Below are 18489 nucleotides of genomic sequence, written 5' to 3' on the forward strand. Positions count from 1 at the left end.
CGTGCTGCAGTCGATAAAACCTGTAATTTTTGACATGTATTTATTAATAATGCAAATGAAATTGGCATGTTTTACACCCTAAGATGAGCTGAGTGACATGTCACAAGTTTGGGGGAGGGGGGAACTTCTCAAACACTCTGAGAGGTTAACATGCAAGCAGATTGTCTTTACCTGCTGTATGTTAAAACTATTGCTCAGAATTGTTTGGTTGTCTGGATGAAGCAGTTCTCAGCCTGCCAGCATGTCTGGGATTCATGATGGCCCAGGTAGGAAACGCCTCTCTCTGAACTGTGCAAAGTTCGATCCTGTAACCCAAGATACACAGACACTGATGAACTGCTCTCTACTTGACGTTTTAGTACTTTATGATACTGATAAAATCGCTCTCACCTGAAGGCAGGGTTGATGCCGATGTTGTCTGGCTGTGGAAGGGCAGGTGTTCGTCTCCTGTGGCAGGAGGACGGAGGAGGAAAATCTTTCTGATACTGAGACTGCATTTCTGTTGTATTGTCCTCGTTTTTCATTGCTGTCGGCCCTGTCTGATTATGGTTGGCCTGCTGCTGGTCCTCCCCTAGTTTTTTGTCCCTTATATTGCTGTTTCCTTTTCCTGATCGTGTTGAGGATGTGGAATAAGGCCAGTGAGATTCTTGTTGTGTATTCTTGCCGAAGTGGCCTCCTGTAGGGTAATCACAACTTCATTATAGTATGATTTCATGCACAGAAACAAAAGATCCCATCTCTTTTTGTCTTTGCAGGCAACATTGAGACAAATATTAAAACTTTGTGAAATATGCATTTTAACTGTTACTGTTGACATGCTCACAAAAATGTCTTTATACTTGTGTACAGTTTTTTATTTCAATTCTAATCTGGTATCTGTAGTCCTAAATATTTTATTTTATGTGCATTTATTTGTAGTATGAAGCCTGAAGATTAACAATCAGTGCCATTCTCTGGCACTGTATGATACAAGGCTTTTCTAATAATGGACCTGCAATTACACATCTTAATTACTGACTTAGATTTACATTTACATTAGGACTAAAGTTTATGAGCTCAGCCAATTCATTAGTATTAGCACAGGCAGCGTTTTCTGGCAGTGATTAGCAATTAATCACAATATATATATGAGTCAATAAAATCAGTTAACTTCTTTATTTTCTTTTCTTATATACATCATAGATGCTTTTTGCCATATTTGATGTACAACCAAAAAACACTATAGTGACAGTGTAGATATTTTGTTCTTGTGTGACTGATTAAACCTGTAAATGAAAGACAAACTCATAAATCATGTTCTCATACAAACTTTTTCCAAAACACACATATACAGTATTTCCACTGAAGTCAAGATGCTGCCTGGTATGCCTACTATCAACACTGAAACGTGTCGCAGCTTAACAGATGAGGTGAATTTACTCTTCAGGTTGAGATGGACGGCAGACCTTGCTGTGAGATCGGTCTGAAGCAAAAAGCTTCCCGTGATGTGGTCTCCATCTTATCAGGAGTGTCCGGGTAGAGAAGAAGTCCTGGGGATTCATGAGATTACACAGAGACAGGGTAAAATGGTTCTGGTAACAGGAATACATTTTCTTTTTAAAAATGTATACTACTGTGTGGATGACTGAAATGAGAAGTTAATTGAATATTCAAATATCTTTTAAACACACTGCTTTGGAGTAATTCTAGTAAACACAACATTTGCTAACATCTTTCCAGTCAGGCATTTTTATTGAAATGTTTGAGCTGTTTTACATTGCTCATTGCTCATTTGCCCTGAACGCAGTAAAAAATATGTATAATGACCATGATGGTCAGTACTTCCTGTTGAACTGAATATGTTTTCATAATATTTTGTTTTTTCAAATCTTTTGTGATTCAGGTGGGAAAGTGCTCTACATTGTGTTTTGTGTATTTTAATATGAAGATCCTGTCCACAGGTTGAATGATTAGAAAAAAAAAAGAATATGGAATCATAAAAAGTAAAATTACATAGAAGCAACAAACCTTTACCTGCCACTGTTGGTGGTTCCCCTCTGTAGGGTCGAGAGCGCAGAAAGAATTCATGGTGGCGTCGGGGGTGTTGTACGTTGGCATTTTCGATGAACATTGTGTCCCCTGGTTCCTGACCGTGCTGTTGGCTCACTGGCATCAGCAGCAGCTCTGATTCTCTGGTATCTGGACAACAAATGCTGTCAAAATGACTCCAGCTTTAGCATATTAGCAGAAAGTAGAAACAATTATTGCAAACATCAGAAGTTCACAGATTGTAGGTATTGCAAATAACCATAAATCCCTAAAACAGCACAGGGAAGAGTTATTTACTGTATCTTACCTTGCATGTAGAAAGAAAACAGAAGATAAGGTACAATTGGACACTGTTTCCTATATTAAACTGTCCGTTCTGTACTGTGTACTGTGCATCAGTTGATATACAGAGCTACTTAAAGCTTGTTTACTGCAGTAGCCATGGAGTTCTATTCTTCTCCACTGAGTGGCAGATACCAACTGAGACAATAAAGCAGCTGGAACACCAACAGAGCTGAAACCTTGCAGTGGGTGGTGGTTGCACAGTTTTAAAGGGGCACATAATCAAGTATTAAAGTTTTGGAATCCGGGCAGATTTAAATATGGATAAAAAGAACAGACTGACAAATGATGAGTTTAACGAGGTTATGAGTCTAAAATGTCACTTCTTGCATCAGTGATTTACAGATATACAATATACAGTAGCAGCTGCAGTGATGATAATATAAACTGTAGTTGTGTTTGGTTTCACACACAATACTGTCAAAAAAAGCAAGGAAACATGTTTTTAAAGTGGTTGCCCTGGAGCATTTGGCCAGCACGCAGCAATGCACTGTGCCTCCCAGTGTTCAGCTGGCATAAATCCCATCTATATTTCTCACATTAAAGGGCCTGTTTGAGCCTGTTACCTTTCAGCAGGAACTTTATACTTGTGAAAATCACATGAATTATTTAACCTTATGCGTTTTAAACTTCTCTGTGGTGAGAATGCTCCCGAAAACTCGCAAGGCCCTTTCATTTCTAACAGTCTCTCTATCTACTTTGTGTGCTGTGGGATGAAGGAGGTAACACATAATTATATAATTATGTCAACAGTGTGTATGTCAGAGATGTTTATTATTACACATGCATATTTTGAATACCTGATTTATATTGAATTATATCTTGCTGTCTAATGCATACATTGGCATTAGGGTACAACTTGAGAATAATATTATTCACAATTGAGTTTTCCCTGTAAATATAACACAAGCTAGGGGTTTTCTTTGACTATGATTTGTCTCAGTATAACTTCACAGAAGCACGCTATTGATTTGAATAGATATTTTTTATTATACTTCTCAATATGCATCAACTCATACTTATTTGATGGATGTTTCTATTGAATATTTGATATCTTTTACACATTTAAAACTTTTTTCTCCATAGATATGAAACAGTGGGATGGTGATTTGGCCATAATCTAAACTCCCAAAGCACTTACCTCTCAAAAGATGTGTCAGTTGCTTCAACTGACATTTCACTCTTCACTAACATATATTACTCATCCCTGAACTGCCATTTGAAATAGTTCTAGTTTTTGCACTACAGCAGACTCTTCACTTCTTCTCTGCACTTTCACTTCATCTCCTTTCAGGACTTCCATTTTAGGTGCTGTTTGGGTTTCTCAACTTTGCTTTATAGGATAAATGTGTTAATATGTTTTTCTTTTAAACAATTAACTAGCCCCATGAAAACAAAACAAAAAAAAACAAAATGATATCACTCATATGTATTGTCTGCATTGCCAAAGCCTGAAATAACTTCTTCTGTGCCATAGACCTCGAAAAATATGTCGAGTAGAAGTTATTAGCTAACTTAATATATACTTAACTTAATAACTTAAAAATAACTTAACTTAATAATACGTCTTTAGCTCCGTGCTTTCAAAACTCAAAAAGTAATATGGATTATGATGATGATGATGATTATTAATAATATTAATAGTATTATTAATATTTGCACAGATTCTCCACGCGCCAGTAGGAGTCTCCCGTTCCCATAGTAACAAGAGTACAGTTAAAGCCGTAAGTAGATTTAGCAACACCGCCTCTGCCGACCGCTCTAGGACGCTAAACTAAGCTCTGTTGCTTTCTTTTACGACTGATGCTGTTTTCTGTATCAAGTAAAGGCGTCAAAGCGACGTTGTATTTGAATCTAGTGGTTTTTAAAGGCGACAGCAGCAGCGCAGAGCTCGTCTCGTAGCTTAGCCAAACCCTGTGCTCTGTTTTTAGTGTCCGGAAGTTCTGAGGGGAAAAAAGTGAGAAAGGCATGAAACTGGGAGCTGCGAGAGACTTCTGACAAATTTTCTCCCCGAGAACAGGGAAACTCTTCTTTGTGTTGTAAAACCTACCGAGGTTTGTCTCGGTCGTCGTATTTATCTCATAATTAAACTGTGCGTTATTTTATCGATGGGTCTGCCAACGCTGGAGTTTAGTGATTCTTTCCTGGACAGTCCGGAGTTCAGAGAGAGGCTGCAGTGCCATGAGATAGAGCTGGAGCGCACCAACAGGTTTATAAAAGACCTGATCAAAGATGGAAACATGCTCATATCTGCACTCAGAAGTAAGTGACTACGCCTTAATTAAGATCTTCTTTTCAGGGGGGTGGGAAGTTTGTTACTGTAGGTTATTCAACAAGTCGCACGGTCTGCTGCATGATAACAGAGGGCAACCCAAGGCCATCAATTCAAACAGAGATAGTACAGTGAGCTTAGCCTACATTAGACTTACTGCACTGACCTGTGAATGGGTGGTATGAGCAGGACAGCTAGTGGTTACTAAAATGTGCTAGTGCTTTATAAATCAGTTAGCATTTAATAGGCACACTTTTTTTTTTTGGTTGTCAGGTTGTTGGGAAATTCTCCTATACCATTAATTTGCTTGTACTTTCAACTTTTTCATTCATTGGGGAGTGATTGACCAATTACCTTCTGGAAAAGGGCTCTAGGATCAAAATCCATTTGCAACTTGATACAGCTCATTTTATAACAGTAATGTAACTAATTGTGAGCTGCTGAGCTGGTCTGGACTAACATATCACCAACAGGACAAAGCAGACAACTGTTCCTAGAAAAACAACACACATGACTGAATTAGTTGATTTACAGGGTTTACAATCCAGGGTCATTGTGTGTCAGCTGGTTTGTGCTACTGAAAATTTACCAAAGCACGATATCAACCATGATAATCTGTTGAGTGTTTTTGTAAGTAATTAAGTAATTTTATCTAAGAATACACAGAGAACCCTAAGTAACATCTTCACATTGTTGGTTGTGTGTTGCTGTGTTGTCTGACAAACAGTGGAAAACCCAAAGATAGGCAGCTTACAGTCATGTAAAACAGACAAAAGGGGATGATGTTTTCTGTAAATCAACTAATTCAGTCATTGACTAAACATGTTGGCCCTTGTGGCAGTTGGCATGATGAAATCATTAAGGAGGGTTCACATTTATTTCCTGATTTTAAGTCCTTGTCTAATGAAGGGTCCCTGTGTCAAAATGTGGTTTTAAGTTGCACGTTGAATGTTCCTGAATTAAACTGTTAAATGAAAGCAGGGTAGGATCGCCTAGCAGGTCAATACAACCATGTGAAAGAGCAATAGCATCTTTTGATATGCTAGTAGATGCACACTATTGCATTACCTTCTGTGTTCTCTGTAGTAAAATATATATTATACTGTAATGATTAGATAAAAAGACATTTTTCATAACTGATCACAAAAAAGACTTATTTGATACCTTCCTATGACAATAGGATATGTTGATGGCTATACGCATATATTTGTATATATAATTATATATTATATATATATATATATATATATATATATATATATATATATATAATGAGTCTTTAAAAAATCCAGGTACCTCCCATTTGTTTGGAGTTTCTTTTGATCATCTCGTTTAAGCTCAGACACACCTACGCTTTTTGGCTGCCTGCAGTTTCTTTGACTCGCCTGCTGGTTGAGGTCATGGGTGTGAACAATGCTGCTACCTGCCATACAGACACAATGCTGAGTGGTTCCGACCTGTCTGTGAGCACACACTCGTTTTCAGTGTGTTTAGCTCACGTTAGTATTTTTAGCACAGTAAAGGTGATTTTTCAATTAGACCGAACATTGCTGTCATAAAAATAAGTGGAGCACATTAAAGTTGTGTAGGCCTCAGACCACACTGCTTCCATTAACACAGTCACTAAACAGAAACGCATTATATAAAATATTTAAACAGTTGCAGTATTTTTTGACTGGTATATTGGCAGTAATATTCTAACTAATTGGCTTTTTGATGACAAAAATCTAAAATTATACATCCTTTTTTCTATTGTGTCTATAAATATCACTTAAAGCATCGGAAGTCATTATACTACTGAATTTGTTGTCTGGCAAGTGTTAATAAAAGTCCTGTCAATCATTTCTGTCCACACTTATTGCTTTCAAATAATAACAATACAGATACTACCTAATTTAAGTGTACTGCCTATAATAATGCTGTTGTTTACAGTGCTTTTTTCTTTCATGCATTGAACCTGACCACAGTTCCCTCTGCTGCTCTATAAGCAGTAAGCTGGCATTTTCATTTACATTTTAATGGTTTTATTGTCACTGTTTAATGCAGTGGTGTGATTTAAATGGTGCTTTGTTATGGGCGTGCGAGTGAGAAAATGCAGCCTGACGGTGCCAAGTGTTCGCGCACCTGAGGATAAAAGGTGGTATTAAACTATTATTGCAGTGTTGTTTGGACTCGTAAACACTGTTTTCTGAGACTAAGGCTGTCAAGTGGAGTTTGTTGCAGGGTGTGGCAGTTTGCTTAGACCAGGCTTTGACACCTTATACCGTGGCAGTGGATGATCTGCAGGAGTCTTGTAGGAAAATATATGAACCTAACACTTAATTACAGGAGAGAAAAATTATGCTTCTTGCAACCTTTAGAAATAGCAGAGCATTACATTGTATTGGACCAATAATGGGTAGCATGCAAACTCATGCCAGCAGTAATCTTACGCATATAAATATGTGGTTTCAATAATTACATTTTTGTACATGCTGTAAGTGACTGAATGAAGTTCTTTTTGTTTTTCACTCAGGCCTTTCTCTTGCTGTTCAGCGGTTCTCCCAGTCTCTACAGGAGTTCCAGTTTGAATGTATTGGAGATGCTGAGACCGATGATGAGATTAATATAGGTGAGGTGTAAATGTCTCTGCTAATCTAAAGAACTAGGTGTTGAGCCTGCAAAATGTTGAAAACATGATCAGCTTTCCCAAATCTGAGGTGTGTAAATTCTTTTGCAGCTCAGTCCTTAAAGGAGTTCTCACAGCTCTTGAGCACAGTGGAAGAGGAACGAAAACGACTGGTAAGAAAAAAACCCTTGTGTGTGTGCATATGAGAGAGAGAGAGAGCAGAAACGAAGGCCATGCTGTATGTTTTGTTATGCTATGTGTTTTGAGGACATTTTGTTGTTACGGACCTTGAAAATTAGGGTTAAAATGAAGTGGAAGTTGTAAACTACTCAGCTGATTCTGAGTTAGACTGTATTTCACACAAGGTATCTATTCTTAGCACTTTAAAATCTTGTTATTATTAATGACATTTTGGAGTCTGTAAACTTTTTCAACTTTTTAAATCAATGTTGCACAAACAACAAATTTGTTTTTTTAATCAATTTTGTACGCTTTTGTACATCAACCTACACATACACATAAACAAAAAGGTTGTGATCAATAGAAGTGTATTTTATTAGGAATAGAAACCACAGCCTTTTGAAGGCCCCTTTTCTTACCCAAATTGTTATTGCCAAAGTCTAAGCCAGTAGTTTCCTTTGTCCAGCAGCATGCATCACACTAATTTCCTCGTAATCTGGTTTTCCCACAAGTCTGATTCATACATTAGTAGTGAAAGCTTTTTGCCAGCAGCAGTGAGTGCTACTTGGCAATTTGGAAAATTGTCTTTGACTCAGAGACCCTCTATCAACCAGGAGTCTTTGTGTGGGAGTGACTGGAGTCTGGCACAGTCTGGGTATAGGCAAGCCTCTGCTCATGTGCAAAGTATGTCCATAGTATGCTACCTTATGTATAGCCACTGTGTCTGTGTGTGCCTTTGTGGCTGTGTGTATGGTCTGGTTACAGAGGAACCATGTGGAACCTATTCTGCCAATTCCCCTGTGAGACTGAGCACAGCCCTGACTGCCTGGGAAAGTACATAAAAGGGTCCTGTGTGTGGTTGTCTGCTCTCTCTCTCTCTTTCTCTCTCTCTCTCTATTTTAATTGTATACTTTTCCACTTGGACTGGCACTTCTGCAACACCAGCGATAGCTCTGAACCTCCAATAATACCACCAGTATTAAGTTAAAGAGCAATTCCAGAAAGTGAAATACCTATCTGTTCAACCTGAACAGACTATTATTAAGATCTGACAATGCCCTTCATTCTCCTAGTTTTCAGTGAACAAATAGAAGGCACAAAGAAAGCAGACCTTTCTTTGGGTACTAGTGCAGCACTACAGTGAAGTGAAAGTGGAGTCATAATGCAGTGCTGGGAAACTATTTAGAGTTGAATTCGGTTTTAGACAGAACAAAGGAAGACGTGATTGAGACTTGCACTACATAGTCATGACTAAAGAGGATTGAGACCCAATATAAACACTCAAGCTCTGACAACAGCCCTGTAGCTTTCTTTACTGGTTGCCCCAAGTCTGAACATCAAACATCATGTGTACTGTACAGCAACATCAAAAATATTACAGCTGTACTATACTTATTTTAGGTTTGGAGTTTATTGGGTGAATTCTTGACTTGGTCCATTCCTATAAAGATTCTCAATCATCTAGGTCATAATTTATCTAGCAGGACAAAGTCAGGGGCAAAGTCAGTGGAAACTTGCACTGTTCCAAAGCAAGTTCAGATATTTTATATTACATCATATTGTTTTGCCAGTCTTCTTTTAACTCCAATATTAGTTTTATCCAAATAAAGACTGGCTCAGGCGAAAAAAGATGCCAGGCCTAAATCCAGGCTAACGCCAATCTAAGGTTGTGGTAACAGTCATCTACTGAACACTCAAGTCACCACTGGAGCTCCTCATAGGGCAGTGACTCAGCTGTTGGTTTTATTGTTATTGGGGGGGTCAGTACTTACTGAGCTGACTGATGTGGCTTTTCCTGTCTCAGATCCAAAACGCAGATGACGTGTTGATCTCACCGCTGGAGAGGTTTCGTAAGGAGCAGATTGGAGCTGTTAAGGTATTGTTACAAGAGTAATTTGAAAGCTGAATAGATTATTAACTCATAGCAACTGAACCAGTTAACTTCCGACTCCTCTACATAAAAGAGCCACAGTCACAAGACCAGTAAGTGAACTCAGGTTCATTAAGCATGTTGCATTCATTAGTTATCTAACACAGTGGGTGGTGGTCAGACAGATCATCCCAGTCTGGTCTGGACCCAGTCTGTCTCTGTCACTGGTCAGAGAATCCAGTTTGTTCAGATACACTATAAAGCACAATCCAGTGTCACTAACAAGGTCATGGGAATGAAAGTTGGGAGGGAAGTCAGGGAGCACATCACAGACGGAGAGATTGCTGAACTCAGTAAGACAGTGTAAACACAAAGTGAATCTGGTGTCTGGTTTCAGCAGCTGTCTCAAGTCTTAATATGCAGTTTTTCTCATTTCGTCTTTGTCCTCTTGTAGACAGAAATAGACAGAAATGGTGTCTCGTAGTAGTCAGAAGAAAACAGAACCAGTCCCGTATAAGTAATACTGAAAGTAAAATCACAGTGTTGATCAAACCAGCTTCTCATTGTGCAGAATGTAGCAGGAGTGTGTGAACAAGACATCCTTACACTGATGTTGAGCAAGAAAGAGTGCTTGTGGAGTTTGGAGGTGCAGCTGTTGTCTTAGAAGAGCTCTCATTCTAAATATTTTGGTACACTCTCTTCATTTGGATTATTGATGATATCAGTGCATTTGTCATAGCTCTTTGGCCCTTTCAAGCTGGAAGGCTAGCTTATCCCTTTAATCCTACTGAACTATGGGGATGTCTATCCAGATTTGTATGGCATTAATTTATTCTTTCATTGGATATTTGCTGATTGGATCTATAACTTAAATTAAGTACTACTAATGGTAATAATAATATTAATTTTACATTATTTTACATAAAATACTAATGAATTAGAGAGCTTTATAGACTGAACGTTTTGGTATTGGGTCACCACTCAGGTATTATATTGCCACATAAAGACACATAAAGAGCCGGAGGAAGGGAGATATATTCAAGTTGTCTAAGTGTTATATTCAATTTGCATTACATAACAAAGTGAATTTAAGCCTTTTTTTGAAGAGGTAAATATGAGTTAAAAAGTTTGCTTTATTTATGTCTGATGCCTTTTTCCACATCAATGTCTTCCTCAGGAAGAAAAGAAGCAGTTTCACAAGGAGACAGAAAGATACTACTCAGTTCTTGAGAAACACCTCAGCCTTTCTTCGAAAAAAAAAGAGTCACAGCTGCATGAGGTAAATTATTTGATTCCTAAAAATATACACCAGGTTCGTCCCACATGCATTAGGTAACATACTGCAGTACCGTATGTGTTTTGTGGATGTTTTGATTGCAGGCTGACTCACAGATGAGTAAGGACAGGCAGGTTTTTTATGATGCATCACTGCAGTATGTCTTTAAGATCCAAGAAGTGCAGGAGAGAAAGAAGTTTGAATTTGTGGAGCCGGTAAGTTCACATACATACATATGACACTTTTCAACACACAACGCACAATTCAACAGTGTACTTTCACACTGGGATACACATTTAATTTTTAATTTATGAGGGGGTATTATTTGCTCTTGTGTAAAGTTGTTTTTTTTTTTTTGAGCTGCTTTGTCCTCACAGCTCTGACTAGTAGATGTGAAAACATAGTGACCAGTGACCATAGTGAGCAGTCTATTTCGTGCTGCATGTAAACAGTGATGTAAACATCAAGTCATAATTGCAGCCAAGTCAGTAATGACCATGTTTGTGTACAGACATAATCATGAAAAGTAAGGTTCTGAAAACCACAAATTACACACACTGTTTAGCCAGTGATAAACGTGTTTTAATGATGCATATCAGTGAAGCCCACTTCCTGTTTCTGTAGCAGGACTTCCTGGATCGGGATCTCTTCCGCCTGACAGAGAGAAAAATTCTTTGTTGTAAAGTAAACAAGGCCAGCAAACCAAACAACATTAAGAGTTCAGGGGTTTTTTTTCCCTATATATAGGCCATTTTGACTGATTGAACAGATGACTGACATTCTTTTGTAATCCTCTTTATGTAGTCTATACTCCCAAGCTTACAACTAACATTTTTCCTGCCAATTTCTCCCTCTGCTCTTCAGTTATTAGCCTTCCTGCAGGGTTTGTTTACATTCTACCATGAAGGCTACGAGCTGGCCAGTGAATTTGAACCCTACAAGCAGCAGCTTCAATTCAACCTGCAAAATGTAAGTGGATATGTTTACTGCAAACCTCTGGACCTAACCTGGACCCGATATCCCTTACAAATGGTATTTGTAACTAGTTTACTCTGTTTGTTCTACTTGCCTCTTTGGCCATTAATGGAAAGTATCTGAAAGTGAGTTTTGGATGAATCTGACACTACTTACCCCAAAGTAAAGACATCACAAGCCAGATGCTCCAACATGTTGAAACACACATTTGTTTGGGGGAAAAATTGTTTTAATTTCTGTAAAATTAAAACAGAGTACCTACTGGTAAAATAAGGTCTTTATAACATTACTGAAAAACACTATATCCCAAGTGAGCCACATTTCAGTGCGTTTTTTTAATCTGCTGTTAAGGCTCGCAATAACTTTGAAAGTACACGTGCTGAGGTTGAGAGGCTGATGAAGAGGATTCGATCTGCAGAGGAAGACTTCAAAGCCCCCAGTTGTTTTACCATGGAGGGATATCTGTATATACAGGAGAAACGTGAGATACCTAAAAATGATATTTTCTCTACTGTCTGTCTGTTTCTTTTACTTTGGCCATGAATTTCTGAATTTCTCCAATGCAGGATGACTAAAGTATCTATCTATCTATCTATCTATCTATCTATCTATCCATCTATCTATCTATCCATCTATCTATCTATCCATCTATCCATCTATCCATCTATCCATCTATCTATCTATCCATCTATCTATCTATCTATCTATCTATCTATCTATCTATCTATCTATCTATCTATCTATCTATCTATCTATCTAAAATCAAATTCCACAATTACACGTTGACGTTCTTTAAACACATACATCCATACACAAGTGCGCCTGCATTAAAAAGTGTGTCCTGCATTATAGGTCCACTGGGCAGTGTGTGGACCAGATACTACTGTACCTATGAAAAGAGCTCCAAGATGTTCACCATGAGCAGCACAGAGTCCAGACCAGCCAGCAGACAGGTGCGCCAGAAATATAAATAACAATACCACTGTCATGAAATGTTTAAGTGCTTTTACTAAAAGTCACAAGCACTTGAATTCACCATTGACAAAGCTTTATCATCTGCGGTTTACCTACAAAACCCTAACAGCACGTCTCAAGTTCATACTGCAACACATCTCTCTGTTAACAGAATGGTGTGGTGAATGGTACTCCGGAGATGTTCAGGCTCCGCTCGTGCGTCAGAAGGAAAACCGATTCAATCGACAAACGCTTTTGCTTCGACATTGAGGTGGTGGAGAGGTGAGAAGGCAAAATTACTAAATGTCCAAAATAAATTCAGATATGGTTGCTGTTGGATTGTGCTTGAGTAAAATGATCTCTCTCTTCTGCAGACATGGAGTTATAACCCTGCAGGCTCTTTCTGAGGCCAACAGGCGACTGTGGATGGAGGCAATGGATGGAAAAGAACCTGTATGAAGAAAGAGCACGATTTTATAAATCACAGATGAAAAACAATGCTTGACATTATCTATTAATTATTATATTAAATACAATCAGTTCAGTGTTGGAAAAAAAGAATGTGTCTCATGACAGTCTTTTGAATAAAGCTTTCTTGTTTTATCTTTCTTCAGATATACACTCTGCCTTCTTTACTTAGCAAAAAGGAAGAGAGTAAGTAACCTTGGTTTCTTCTGTTCTTAACCAGTGCACTTACTTTTAATTCATAAAAAATGGATTTGTTAATATCTATTCTTATTTGCTGCACAGCATAATGTATCAAGAAAATGTTTGACTTATTTGTTTTTACAGCGTTTCTAAATGAGGTGGGCTTCAACTTTGTTAAAAAGTGTATTGAGGTGGTTGAAACAAGAGGTATTCCTCCTTCTTAATATGTGCATGATGTTACAAAAAGTGATTCTTATAAATACAGTATTTACAGTGTTTTACCAAGTATATTAACATATCGTATATGGTACAGGTATTACTACCCTGGGGTTGTACAGGACTGGTGGAGTAAACTCTAAAGTGCATCGGTTGATGACAAGTGTTTTTGGTAAGAAACTGTCTGCTTTCTTGTGTGTGATATTATTTTTCTCTGTGAGGATGGTTTACTCCAGCATGATAAATAATAATAATAATATCTACGTCCTTATAGCATCCACAGCTCATTCTGACATTCAGTTAGATGCAGATGCCTGGGACAACAAGACCATCACCAGCGGCCTGAAGAATTATTTCAGGTAACACACTGTACAGTGCGAAGCAGGCTTTTTGAATGTGGCTTCTCATGCTTTATGAACTCATGGTTTCTAATGTGCATGCAGGTGTCTGGCAGAACCACTACTGACTTACAGGCTGCATAAAGAATTTCTCAAAGCTGCAAGTAAGATCCCTTACAGCCCCTATTAAAACTATTCGTGCAGAGACAGGCAATGTTAGAGGCAGTGTGTTTAATTCAGAAGTGTTTGGATGAAATTCACTGAACTGTTTATTATATATGTAACGTAAACAAAAGCATATTATGTCATCCTATCATCACTGATATCTATCCTTGTTTCACAGAATATGATGACCAGACCTATAGAGTGAGAGCAATTCACGCTCTTGTCCACAAACTACCTGAAAAAAACAGAGCAATGTTGGACCTCTTAACCAACCATCTACATAGGTATACAAACATTAACATACTGTGCTTTTAAGTAAAATATGTCCCTTCACGTAATCCTGAAAACATATAAATATGCTTAGCTGAGGCACTAACAGATCTTCCTGTTATCAATATTCTGTTAGATTTTTAGATGATTAGAACAAAAATACATGCTCGTTGTCTCTGTGTGTGTGCAGGGTGTCTTCACACAGTGACAAGAACCTGATGACTGTGTCCAACCTGGGAATGATTTTTGGTCCCACGCTGATGAGGTCACAGGAAGAGACAGTGGCTGCCATGATGAATATCAAGTTTCAGAATATTGTAGTGGAAATTATTATCGAAAATCATGGCAAGGTACGCTTACAAACACATATGCACACACACACACACACACACACATACACACACACATACGCACAATAAACATAGACACACCTGACAGGCTTGTATGATGTATGTTCCTTTCAGATCTTTGGTGAAGCGCCAGACTTGTCGGTACCGTTGCCTCAGGCTTCATCTTCTCGGTCGACTTCTCGGAGGAACAAAGCCATCTGTCTCTCATCTGGAAAGAGGAAAGCCCGTCTCTACCCTCCTGCTCTCTGCCTGGCAGACAACGACAGTAAGTATCTGCAGTTTTCAGCTTGTGAAACCTATCGTTAATGACTACCTGCATTGGTGGACAGTAAATAAGTACATTTACTTGTATATGGTAAACATTAATATAATTATAGGGTGCTCATCTTAAATATTTACATTTCAATGCAGTTTTATACTTCTGCTATTCCACTTCATTTCAAAGGGAAATACTGTACTTTTTACATCACCACATTTTTCTTACAGCTATACCTACTAGTCACTTTTCAGATTACAGTTCACCCACTGCTATAACTGCATTACTGTGCAATTACGACATGATATTGTCAAATGAAAAGAAGTAAAAAAAAATTTGATTGGCCTATAAGCCTCAAAAATGCACACACTGTAACATGCTTGGCTGTAGTTGCTGTGCAGTGGACTTGAGGTTGCCATCGTCATTCTCTTATTGTGTGACTTGTTTCCATTTCCCACTAAAGGTGACACGTTCAGCAGCAGCCCAAGCATGACTCCAATGGGCAGCCAGGAATCTCTGTCCTCACACTCCTCTGAAAAGAACGGATTGTCTCAGACCTCTCCTCCATCCTCTCCTACTGCCAAGCCCGACACATCCCCCACAGCACCTGCATCTCCTCCTGCAGCTCCTTCCTGCTCCCCATCCCATAACTCCTCAAATGGCAAGGATCAGAAAGAGCTGACAGACAATGCTGTTTCCCCTCACTACACACCATCCAGAACTTCCTCCCAGCTAACTCCAGCCCAGCACACTTCCTCTGTGTCCTCTTCTGCATCCTCCTTAATTTCTGTAGAGAGGAATGTGTTGGTCAAAGGAAACTCGACTGCCTCCTTATCATCTGTAAAGGAATCAAGCTCTCCCTCTAGAGCCTCTTCATCCACCACCTGTAACCTGCACTCCGCACTGGAACGCACCTCCTCTTTCAGGGAGGGTCAACCTGTTCAGAGAGTGCCATCTGTCTCGTCTCTGACCAGCAGTAAATCAGTGGATGAAAAGAAGGCACCTAGCACCTCCTCCACTGCCACAGAGACCAGAGTAATGGACTCTACATCTCCTTCTCAGCAGCAAAGAACTTCTTACAGGACTGCATCCTCCTCATCTTCCTCCTCCTCTTCCTTGTTTCCGTGTCGGCTTTCTACGTCTTCCTCTCTCACCTCCCTGCATATCTCTGAGGGTGCGTACGTCTTCTTTTTTAGGATAAAGTGCAAGGACAGTGTGAGATATCTGTGACTTTCTTGTTTGTGTTCTGGTGCAGATTACAAAAGCTGTCATGGATCAGTGCAGAGTCTAATGCAGCTAGACCCACAAGACATAAAGCACAAACGTCCAACTTCACACATCCGCAGTGGATCTGATCTGACCACCAAACACTCTGCAACCACCAACAGCAACGGTTACCAGAGGCCTGGATCAATGTGAGTGTCTGTGAAATTGATTTCATATCTCAGGCATTAGCTCTACTCACACAGCAATTTAGTTTGTCCTTCAGCCTTAGATACATGAAGAAAAAGACACAAACATCTCACTGACCAAAGAAACTATTACTGTTACTATGGCAAACATTGTTGGCCTGGTTTGCATCTAAACATTTTTTGATGAGTGGCACAAGTAAGGCAAGGTCAAATCTTCATACTTTTAAACATCTAACAATTTTACAAAAGAAGTTCGACTGCCGTAAAATCTAAAACACAAACCATGTCAACCATGTGAATTGTGCTGATTGGCTTAATATCAAAAGGGTATTTTTTAAAATCTATTTTTTGAAAGTGTATTTGAAGACGTGTACTGCATGTTACAATATGTTTGTGTATTGCAGATTATCAGGCAGACTATCACAGCGTGAGAGTTCAGTATTCTCCTCAGCATTAGACATATGCTCCACAGGAAGGTATGTAGATTTTCAGATTGTTTGCAGCACAACCTTTTTATTCTTAAAAGATTTTACGTGTCAGTCCTTTAGTCTATCTTACATCACTCTCTAAGTCACTTTTTTTTACTTATTGTATTTGTTTTTTCTCCTAGGGAAGCAAAAGCTCTTTACTCCTGTGAGGCAGAGCACAGCCATGAGCTCAGTTTTCCTCAGGGCGCACTGTTCTCTAATGGTAAGAAAGCCACTCACAGCTTTCATTTCCTGAGGGATCACTGGCTCCAATTACACGTAGTATTAACAAGTGAGCTGTATCTGAATACATTATCTGTATAATGAGATCCGACCTGTGTTTATTTGTACTTACACCTGGTATTAAAATGCATACTCCTGATCTCCATTGTGTCTGCATTGTACCAGGTCAAGGCATTACTCTACTTTAGATTTCATTCCGATCTCAGTGTGTCTCATATTAACATGTGTTGTCCAGATAATGTATCCAAATCACATGCTAATGCCATGTGTTCAGGAGCAACATTTGGAAAAGGAAATATAATCTGAAGAGCATACTCCATTTTAAGCATATATTTGTAGGCAAAAACAGCTTTACCTACTTCATACCTACAACATTTGTAACTGACTTGTTCCAAAGGATCAAATTTCATGAGCTGGATGGGAGTTTAATATAAAGATCTTTCTGTCAGTCTGATTAATGCTTGGCTCCTCAGCTCTTTTTTTTAATGATCCAGCAATGAAATAGTTTTAGTTTATTCAGGAATTCAGTTAACTCTAGTCTGTTTTGTCTTAAGAACATTTTGGGTGTAAGTCTTTATATAATATGAAGTTTGATTGTTATATAAAGACCTTTGTGTGAACTTGCTGAATTGTCTGCAGTGTACCCGTCTGTGGAACCAGGTTGGCTTCAGGGGACATACAATGGAAAAATGGGCCTCATACCAGAGAACTACATCACCTACATGTGACTGACCTGATGGTGTTGTCCCCATATCACTGAGTAACAACAGCAATACGCTGTGCTACTGATCAAAGACATAATATATATTTATCATGTAACTGTGAGCGTTATCACTGATCAGTGTGTATGTCTGACTACTGTGGCTTGGTCTGAATGATGTGTATATCTGACTACTATATCAGAACCACGTTATGTGTTATTAACTAGCTTATGATACGGTAGATGTTATTAACTAACTTGTTGGCTGGATGTGCCTCCATTCACACATGATGGTTTCACTTGATCAACGTAATCAGCTCTTCCTTCTTTGTGTTCTTGCTGCAATTATGAGAACACAAGGTACAAGTGCACAGTATTTCTCTGTCAAATTTGGTAATTTAAGTTTGTAAATAGTCATTATTTTATAATTCTATGTCCAGATATGAAGTGCTCATACCTGTTTACAAAACAGTATGAATTTGTGGTCTAAACCTGAATCCTGCCATAACACCTTCTTCCTGCTGTCTAAATTAAGGACAACTCCCCTTAAAAATGTTTTGTATTTAGAGATTAGTTTTATGTTTACTATTTTTAGTTCATCATGCAATTTCCCTCTGCCCCATCAATGAATTAATCAGTTTTTTAATGAATTTTTGCTGATTTTCATATTTTTCAAACATTGTAAGCACTGAGTGTTAATGTCAGTAAGGTACAAGCTTTTTCACTTTTTATTGTAGTAAAAATCTTCAAAAGTGTTGTCATGTGCAGCATACATAGTCATTTTGTTTCCAAATTCTAATGACTATAATCAGCTTTATTTTTGGTAGGCTCTCTTAATATTCCCTTTGAAAGATTTGCTTCCAATTTGAATATATCCAGACAATATGGGTTATTTTCCATGTATTCCAAAACTTTGCAT

At 38.4% G+C, this 18489-nt stretch overlaps 2 protein-coding genes across 4 annotated transcripts; one reads left to right on the forward strand and one right to left on the reverse strand.

The window, feature by feature from the left end:
* Positions 1 to 123: 123 nt before the first annotated feature.
* Positions 124 to 9335, reverse strand: LOC113142713 (uncharacterized). 3 transcript variants are annotated; one of them, XM_026327874.2, is made up of 5 exons: positions 9203 to 9335; positions 2008 to 2178; positions 1446 to 1529; positions 391 to 676; positions 124 to 305 (listed from the first exon to the last, which is right to left on the reverse strand). In XM_026327874.2, the coding sequence occupies exons 2-5, from the start codon at positions 2150 to 2152 to the stop codon at positions 188 to 190; spliced, it is 633 nt and encodes a 210-aa protein (XP_026183659.1). In that variant the 5' UTR covers positions 2153 to 2178; positions 9203 to 9335; the 3' UTR covers positions 124 to 187. The 3 variants fall into 3 exon arrangements, with proteins under 3 accessions (XP_026183659.1, XP_026183658.1, XP_026183657.1); XM_026327873.2 differs by lacking the exon at positions 9203 to 9335 and adding an exon at positions 2336 to 2493 and having other exon boundaries at positions 2014 to 2178; XM_026327872.2 differs by lacking the exon at positions 9203 to 9335 and adding an exon at positions 2336 to 2493.
* On the forward strand, positions 4479 to 18473 carry arhgap42a (Rho GTPase activating protein 42a). Its single transcript, XM_026327866.1, has 24 exons — positions 4479 to 4632; positions 7158 to 7253; positions 7362 to 7423; positions 9235 to 9306; positions 10478 to 10579; positions 10681 to 10791; positions 11441 to 11545; positions 11903 to 12032; positions 12404 to 12504; positions 12678 to 12787; positions 12880 to 12958; positions 13120 to 13159; positions 13298 to 13360; positions 13467 to 13541; positions 13644 to 13728; positions 13813 to 13871; positions 14051 to 14156; positions 14333 to 14492; positions 14607 to 14757; positions 15212 to 15922; positions 16004 to 16163; positions 16565 to 16636; positions 16771 to 16850; positions 17510 to 18473. The coding sequence occupies exons 1-24, from the start codon at positions 4479 to 4481 to the stop codon at positions 17596 to 17598; spliced, it is 2973 nt and encodes a 990-aa protein (XP_026183651.1). The 3' UTR covers positions 17599 to 18473.
* The last annotated feature ends 16 nt before the right edge of the window (positions 18474 to 18489 follow it).

The sequence above is a fragment of the Mastacembelus armatus genome, chromosome 14 (assembly GCF_900324485.2).
Source record: "Mastacembelus armatus chromosome 14, fMasArm1.2, whole genome shotgun sequence".
Classification (NCBI taxonomy): domain Eukaryota; kingdom Metazoa; phylum Chordata; class Actinopteri; order Synbranchiformes; family Mastacembelidae; genus Mastacembelus; species Mastacembelus armatus.

Coding starts and splice junctions, on each gene's coding strand:
- LOC113142713 (XM_026327872.2), bottom strand. Junction 1,530..2,007: donor ACCAACAGTGGCAGGTAAAG/GTTTGTTGCTTC, acceptor ATGAATCCCCAG/GACTTCTTCTCTACCCGGAC. Junction 677..1,445: donor CAGACCGATCTCACAGCAAG/GTCTGCCGTCCA, acceptor ATTACCCTACAG/GAGGCCACTTCGGCAAGAAT.
- arhgap42a (XM_026327866.1), top strand. CDS start 4,479: ATGGGTCTGCCAACGCTGGAGTTTAGTGATTCTTTCCTGGACAGTCCG. Junction 13,160..13,297: donor ACTTAGCAAAAAGGAAGAGA/GTAAGTAACCTT, acceptor TTGTTTTTACAG/CGTTTCTAAATGAGGTGGGC. Junction 15,923..16,003: donor CTCCCTGCATATCTCTGAGG/GTGCGTACGTCT, acceptor GTTCTGGTGCAG/ATTACAAAAGCTGTCATGGA.